The sequence below is a fragment of the Macadamia integrifolia genome, chromosome 5 (assembly GCF_013358625.1).
Source record: "Macadamia integrifolia cultivar HAES 741 chromosome 5, SCU_Mint_v3, whole genome shotgun sequence".
NCBI lineage: Eukaryota > Viridiplantae > Streptophyta > Magnoliopsida > Proteales > Proteaceae > Macadamia > Macadamia integrifolia.
Genome location: NC_056561.1, coordinates 32,907,613 through 32,916,276, shown reverse-complemented (window position 1 = coordinate 32,916,276; position 8,664 = coordinate 32,907,613). Strand labels below are relative to the sequence as shown.

Sequence of the window (8,664 nt, the reverse complement as noted above, 5' to 3'; positions counted from 1 at the left end):
TGATAGATTTGAATTGAGTTTTGAAGAAATGTGGTTCATTGATGATTGAATAGATGACCCTTTTGTCTCCACTCCTTGGATGGAGGATGAAGGCCATGGCACTATCTGAAAGCAACAAAAATAAAGAACAAGGAGACAGCCACGCTCCCCGTCTCTCCCATTAGTTTCTTTTGATGGTATCCAAGAGGGGAAACGTGAGTTGGAAAGCTCAAAATTGTGGTAGAGCATCTCACCCTCAATGACAATGGATCCATGCAGTAAAAACCTTTTGAGAAAGTGAAATTGAGTATCAGTATCTTTGTAGGCCTACTTCAGTTTTTATTTTAGTATCCACTGAGTTAGCTTGAGACAAGTTTATTTGGAAGATCTATACAGCAATGGATTAGCTTATATCTTAAGTACATTCATCAACATTTATGTATCCAATAATATCTTCATGTGGGTTTTTTTTATAAGCCTTGATTTGATGTAAACACCCTTCATGGAAGGCTATTTAAAACTAAGACTTCCACATGTTTATCAATCTGACCTGATCTGGTTCTGTTAAACTACACCTAATTCATTTAGCCCTGACCCCACCTGAGCAATGAGGACTGTCATGGGATGGTATCTAGCTAGGTGTGTCCCAAGGACTAGAGAGCAGTGCTGTCTTGCATTCAACAAGAAATCAAAAAAACCCATCTCTCCAAGAAGTTCAGAATTATTCCAACTTTTGATTCTTCTTTGCAGGGACCTACTGAATAGTCGGTTCATGTTTAAACCCCATGAGCATGTTTTAACAACCAAAAGGCAAGATCAAAAGCTGAAACCCCCCAAGGCCCATATCTCTTTTGTCATGGTCACTTAATTCTTCAAAGAAAGGTTGATGGTAAAGAGCTAGCTAGATTATATTCTGTCCCTCCTTCCTCCTTGGAATTGGAATTAGAATGGATGGGTGAGTGTCACTGATATTTTGGTTTTTTTTTATTCTTAGGATTCCTCACTTTTGAAGACCATTTAAATGAGAAATAAAGGTGTGTGGGGAATGACCTTGAGTAGTGCAAATAAGGGTAAAGGCCAAAGGGAACCTTCACCTTTCAATTCTCTAAGCAAAGTTATCAGATTTTTGTTTTCCAAAAGAAATTACTGTTTTGGAAAAGTGGCTGTTTCTCTTTGGGTCCTGAGTTCTTGAGAGTGTCTATGCTTTTCGTTTTTTTTGAGTTTAAGTGATCGTTGATGAGAGATTACAGTTAATAGATAGATAAATTATCAAACTCTTCAGCCTCTTACTTTACTGACCAACCAAACTCACAAGGCCCCAAGCATTCATTTTCAGTCGATGTTACCTTTTCAGTGGACTGTGCCTGTGTGCGCTCCTGTGGACTTTGGGGTTTACTGGTGGGCCCATTGGCACCAAATCCAACTTCTACTGAATCCCAAGTCCCAACCCAGTGAGGAGACACGTTTCCTCTTCATGGATATCAGTGATTTACCACAGTTCTATGGATTAAGGAGCAACCCTATACAAAATTTGTTGAAAGGTTGAGAGTTACAGGGGGCACAATTTCACATCGGTTATCTCAGACCTTGGGTGTTACACCTAATGCTTTTAGCTTTTAGATTAAATTCAAGTTTGAAAAAAAAAATAATAATAATAAATAAATGAAAAATAAGACCCAAGTGTTACTTCGTGTGCTATCTTAATTTATTGGACCCCAAATAGATTTGTCTAATGTTATTCGTTATAATAATTAAAAAAAAAAAAGTTTTGGGTTAGACAAAGTAAGATTTCATGGATTATATCCTACACTATTGAACTCGAAGAAGTATTTGGTGGATTATTATATTTTATGGGAAAAAGAATGCTCCCTGATCATGCGGGCTCTTATGTTTAGACATAGAGGATGACAAAATGATGTCCTTCTCTTGTGAAATTCAAAAAAAATAAAAATAAAATCTTGTTGATGCCCATGTGTGCCTACTCATTGACCCATGTGCTAACGTAAGGCCAGATGATAGAGGAGCATTGTTTTTTACCCTACTTTATTTAATAAATTTAAAAATCTTGTAGGTCCCAGCCCACACATGCACACTGATCACACGTGGGCAAGTGGGTTCCACTCTAATATTGAGCTCTATATATTGTCTTCGCCCCATTCATTGAGAGACAGACAGACAGATAGACAGACAGAGAGGGAGAGAGAGAGGTGGGGTGGGGTGGGGTGGGGTGTTAGGGGGAGGGGTGGTGGAGCATTTATTAGTGCAAATACAATAAAGGCAAAAAGCTGGTATAGTGTGAAAATTATTTTACTGTATAGCTAAACACTGTTGGTTCGGAAATAGCCCAAGCCAATACGGTAGTGACATCCTCTAATCCTTATGGATATACTCCCAAGAAAGACACCTGGCAAAGACCGAGCCCATGTCCCACGTGGACATGGCATCTGTGTATTGATCAGGTAGGAAGTCTCGGAGTAGTTGTTCGTTCTCGAGTTCAGTCTCGAACCTGGGCCATCTCTTTGGTGGGCTAATGTTTGGCTATTCTTGGATTCTGGTCCGCACCTATGGTATACCCATGATGAGGGAGTAAGGGACCCATTTAAGTTACGCCCTCTGTCACACTCCACACTGTGGGCCTTGACCTGGGCCCATCACGTAAAATTATATGGACGACAATATCCTTTGTTAGGCCTCATCCCATGCATGCTGCTGCAAATACTGCAGCATGAAACAGGATCTAAGGGGTATACTCCATTGTTTTGTAAGAGTCTAAAATGCCCTCCTCAAATAGAGGCTCCTAATAAAGTATCAACAGTGATGTTACGTATTAGGATGTGGGAGTAAAAATAGTAACAATGTTGTGTCGGCGAATATTGGGCCAGATGTGTGGTGGGCCTCTGTCGAAAAGTGAACAATGTCTGGGCCTGTTTATCCATATTTTACACTGTACCTAGTAGCTCTCAAGTTGCACTATGCGTCCGATCTCCACCATCCAATTGCATTTTCTGAATGTATATGGATTCCGGAAGGTGGTGAAGGATCCAGCGGCCATCCATAAGGGGCCCATTCAATTATGTGATTGAGAATTGGATAGGGGAAAGGAAAGCCCACTAAAGTCCAAGGAGGTTCGAGATTGGGAGAACAGCCATTGATTTGTCACGAGAGGGTACTGAAGCCCTCAGCCTCTCTCTCTTCATAATCAATGGGAGGGAAACTTTAAAATGAAAGAGGGACCAATGAAGTCCCTTCTTTTCTCTGTGTTCTCTTGCAAAATTCCAAAGTTTTCTTGACAGTTGCACTTCACCATGAAAAGAAAATAAAACAAATTGCAAAGTTACAAAAGTCACCGTTGTCATTCACATGCCATCTGATCAGATTGGAGAGTCCATGAAATGGGGATTTCAATATGAGAGAGAGAGAGAGACGGAAATATTTAAAAATTCCATTGTTGATATCTCGCAAATTACATAACAAGCCTTTATGCTTTTAAAGGTCCCAAAGACCTTTATGTTTTCAAGGGCCAAACTTGGAACATTCAAGGTGGCATTTTCCCTTCCAAAATAAAAAAATAAAAAAAATAAAAAAAAATACACACATGCAACTTCACACGCCTATGGGCACCACAGCCAAAGTTTGGCCATTAGAAAGAGGCTTTCCCGCTAAAAAACCAAGCATACATACACATACACGTGTGACACGCACCCATAAGCGTGGACACATCTCTCTGTCTCTCTCTCTATATATTTATTACATAAGGATCTTATTGTTATTTCTCTTTCTGTCTTTACACCTCCAGCCTACATTTAACAAAGGGGGAGGGGGGAGCTGAAAGCAATAATGGTGGCCTCTGATTTCTGAATGACAGGCTTGACTTTATCTAACAACCATGACCATGAATGAACACGAACACGAACACGAACACACAGGCTCAAACTTCAAGCCCTTATTTTCCCAACCCAGTTCATGCATGCCTCATTCATTACATCCCAAAACTCCCTCCTGCTCTGACCCCACCAACTCCTTCCTTTTTCTTTCATTCAACAATGAATGTTGTCTTTGAATTCAATCCCCACTTCATGATGAGTACTCACTCCACTTATGAATGCCTCTCTCTCTCTCTCTTTAAAATGAAAAGAACTTCCAAATATATATAAGACTCCCCTTGGGAATCTGCAACTACTATCATCAACCCCATTAATTAAGGGAATGCACAAACCCCAACCTAATAAAAGAAAAAGAAAACCAAAAAAATCCAAAACTCTCCATACCCAATACACCAAAACTCTACAGCAACCATATGGTCAATTCACTCTTAAAATCCTCCCACCCAAAAATATTTGAGGATTCTAGATACCCTTGGGCCAACAAATATTTTTTCCCACCTCCATCAATCTCACTTTCTTTCAGAGTTGAGAAAGTTGTTCTTGTCATCCATTACCCACGAGTAGCTGTCTAGCTTTTTCCTTTTGCTGGATGGGGATGAAGACGAGGAAGATGAGCTGCCTGACCGGATCCTGGTTAGGGTTGTGACTCTGAGCTGGGGTAGGACTTTGGGAATCTTTCTCTGGCCACCGTGGTTGATCACAATTTGTTGCATTAGCCGGTAGCAACTCATAATCATGTCCTGAATAACAAAAAAAAAAAAAAAAAAAACGATAATCTTATAGGTTTTGGATCTGGCGACAGTTTCTTTCTTTGTCAAAGACTAGTTAGATCCTTACTTTGTTTAGTCCGTCGCACCAGGATCCTGCACTTCCTGGGTTAACAGCAACCGGCAGGTTTGGTATCTCATGGGCCGCACAAAGTATAGCTGCGGCAGCCAACGATGATGGCCCGTAGTCCAGAAACTTTATCTCTGCATGAAGACATTCAATAACGTACCGTCTCTATCAGTTCTTTTGAATGATTGAATTAAAATCTCTCTCTCCCTTTAGTATAATATAGTGATGATGGGCTCCCTCCCTCTCTAATAAAATATTAATATACAAATACGTATGATAGAGGTATGGGTGTACATGTTATAATATTCAAAAACTTAAACTATTTGGTAGAGAGGCCCAATTGATATATGAAGTCATACAAGGTCATAAAAGTACGATATCTCTTAGGTAATTGTACATGAATGTTTAATTAAAAAAACTTTTCGTTTAGGTTTTATTCCTCTATTGGGCGGTAACACACATGATATGTGTTAAGCGTGGTGTATTTATAGGGGCCAATGACAGCACATGCATGGGCATCAATAGGGGTGAGATTTTCACATTTCATAGAGAGTAGGCATCATTTGTCCCATGTGTCTAGATGCAAGCACCACATAACTTAGGAGAGATCTTTTTTCACTCAAATATATATGACAAAAGATTTTGTGCATCATACATCATGCACACATCTATGGGATGAAATTACACCATAGACCCTTATCCTCATCCAACGGCTTTGGCATGATGTGTGCCATGCACGATCGTGCAATAAACCCTTCCCCAATAATCAGACGCTCAACTAGTATATGTAATCATTATAATTCTCAAAATTAATCCATTTGGGATTTTTAACAAACACTTGCACCATGGAAAAGGTAATGTGTATCTCTCTCAAAGTCTCACCTCGGATAGTGGTTAGAATAGTATAAGTGGCTCGTGAGACGAGGAGAGCTATAAAAGTAGCAGTTAGGTCGACTTTGTGGGCGAAGAAAGTGATGAAGTCGAAAGGTGTTACGGAACGGAGCCTCCAATCCAAAGCAGACAAAACCAGAAGCTCCATTCTACGGATAGTCTTCCCCTCAAATATGAACTTTGCTCCTTCCACCTGCAAATTTTTGAGCAGTAGATTTGGTTAAAATGTCGTAATCTAGAGTTATCATCGATCCATTATTGTTGTTATCTAAACCTCAAAAGGTAACCTTAGTACGAACCTGGAGATCCAGAAGAGAAGGTACAAGTGCTTCCTCCATTTTAGCAGCCAAAGACAAACATGAAACAGATAACAGTTGTAATGGCCACCCTCGTCCTTTTGCTTGCTGATGACAAAGAAAACAATTTAGGATTAAGTGGGAGAAAGATTCCAATCCAACGGATTCTGAATGGATATGGATGCCACTCTCTCTCTCTCTCTCTCTCTCTAGTGATTCAGTGACCGGAAAGAAGCTTACCGGCAAACGACTGGAGGAGAGGAAACGATCAAAGTAGTTGACGGAGAGATAAGCCGTTAAAGGCTGGAAATGATAGAACGCATGAACCTGCAATACATCAATCAACGTAAACGATTATACAAAATCAAACCGATCGGAATAATAGATCCGATACCGATGACGGCTCCGGCTAACTTTTAGCCGGAGCCTGAGAGACCAATCCAACCTATCCAGATCTTTAGTTACGGTTAAGTGAGTGACAATAGCACACCTGCGCAAGTTAGCATTTCACAGACGGTTTGCCGGAAGAGAGTTAGGTTTACTGGTTTAGCGGGGAAAGGGGCAAAGATTTGATTGGATTCTTCGAAGGTGTATTTATACCTTAAGAATCCATGCAATGGATTCTTCTCGACCGGAAGCGTCGAGCTCGCGAGACCGAAACCTGGTAGGATAGTCCAATCCAGGCATGTAATCCCCTTCTTCCTTAACGAATCCCGCGATCGACTCCTCGATGTTCTCCGGGAGTTCGAGATCCGGGGAGAAGTATTCCGGCGAGTCCCCATCTAAAAGACCGGCGTCTTCACCGCAGAGAAGCTCGGAGCAGCAATCGGAGAAAGACGAGGAGGAGAACACAGACATGATAATCGTATGAAAGGTAATCCTCATTCTCTTCCCATCTTTGGTCAAACGAAATGGAAAAGGTTGCAGGATAAAAATCGATCCCGAAGATCTCTCCTTCAGAAAGCCGCGTGAGTGGAGACTGAGACTGTGAGAGGGAGAGAGAGAGAGAGAATTTAGCTGCTGAAATGTGAATCTTTCATTTGTTTCTAAGGAGTCCTGGTGTATAAATATGATTGGGATTATTTATTGTTGGAACAATAACGTTAAATTTAACGAGAGAGAGAGAGAGAGAGAGAGAGAGAGAGAGAGAGAGAGAGAGAGAGATCGGGAATTTCGGTGCAAAGGCGCCTTGTAGTTACTTATAAGTAAGGGTATGAATTCTAAGCCCGCATCGGCAGCTAGACCGAGCTACGTTTAAGGCCTGATTGGGACCAGCCTAATTAATAAATTTGTTGGGCTTAAGTTCGGCCTGTTTATATAGGTAGTTTACGGTGTAAGGGATAAGCTCGATGGGCCTCCCGACCAACTTGGCTCGTTTATAAGCTCAATTCGGATCGATACGTTTATATAGGTATTTTGATTTTTTTTTTAAGGATAGAATAGTGTATATATTGATATTTTTATCAATTATTGATTTTAATTAAGTGTAATAATTTTCAAAATTGTTGATGATTTAACAAAATAAATTAAATTAGCTTAATCTAAGAAAAGTAAAGACCATTTAAAGCCCGTTTAAGGCTTTATTGGTACATTATCCTGTTTAAGGTCCTATTATATCTTGCTTAAAGCCCAAAACTCGATCGAGCCCAACACGACAGTGACCGAGATCAACTCATTCCTTAAATAGGTAAGCCACGATCCAAGGACATAGGCCCGCTAGGCCCAGCTAGGCCCGACCGATTGACACCCCTACTTATAAGAACTCATACGAGAAAGGGATTATTCCATTTAAACACGTGCAATTGAAGATGAGTCACGGCTAGGGAGTAACTTTCCTTGATGCTTGACCATGACCCATGGTTAGGGGTGAAAGAGTGTCAAGTTTGATCGAATTTCTTAAAACTTCAATTCACCCGACTTTAATTGACTTTGATGGGGTTCGGTTGATTCTGATTTTTGTCTAGGTTGATTTAACCCTAATTGACCTTGTTTTTGCATTCGAGGGATGAATCAATGATCTATATTTTATTATTCTGAATAAAAGGATAAGATGACAACCTTAGTTTATTTTATATAAATCAAAATTAAACTCAAGGTCGAGTTGGGTTGGGCCAGAATGAACTTAGCCTAGGCCTCAACCCAGGCCTAGCCCGACCTTAATACTCTAGATAGGGTTATAAATATTGGTATGGGATTGAACGGGCTGGTCATTTTGACCCTCATGTATCTGGGCTCGTGGGCCACACTCCCCCACAGAAACTATTTTCACAATACTAAGGGCCCGTTTGATAACGTTTCTGTCGTTTCTGTTTCAAGAAACGGCAGAAACATAAATTTTCGTTTCTAGAAACATAAACGGAATTGAAGATGTCTGATAAGTCATGTTTTTAGAAGCCGATAGTAACCAATGAAAAAATGGCTACAAGTAGTTTCCAGAAACGGAGAAACAAGTTGAACTTGTTTCGCCTGGGTCGTTTCTTGAATCATAAATAAGTAAAAAATTGTATTTCTATTTCTGAAAATAAGTGAAACGAAACAGTTTTATCAAACGCTTTTTACTCCGTTTCTGTTGTTTCTGAAAACAGAAATGGCAGAAACGCGTTTCTTGAAACGTTATCAAACGGGCCCTAAAAGGAGAAAAAATAAGGAGAAAGTGTTCCTCTACTATTGATGAAGGAAAGTTCTCTGTCCTCTATTGTACAAAATCAATAATGCCTCCGACTAAGGGGTGAAACAGAGCCGGGTTGGGCCGGATTTCTTAAAACCCTAACCCAACC

At 40.3% G+C, this 8,664-nt stretch overlaps 1 protein-coding gene across 1 annotated transcript; it reads right to left on the bottom strand.

The window, feature by feature from the left end:
* Window positions 1-3,409: 3,409 nt before the first annotated feature.
* Window positions 3,410-7,003, bottom strand: LOC122078761 (cyclin-D1-1). Its single transcript, XM_042644881.1, has 6 exons — window positions 6,488-7,003; window positions 6,128-6,214; window positions 5,891-5,995; window positions 5,583-5,784; window positions 4,701-4,834; window positions 3,410-4,603 (listed from the first exon to the last, which is right to left on the bottom strand). Exons 1-6 carry the CDS (start codon window positions 6,770-6,772, stop codon window positions 4,373-4,375), a joined length of 1,044 nt encoding a protein of 347 aa, XP_042500815.1. The 5' UTR covers window positions 6,773-7,003; the 3' UTR covers window positions 3,410-4,372.
* Between the last annotated feature and the right edge of the window lie 1,661 nt (window positions 7,004-8,664).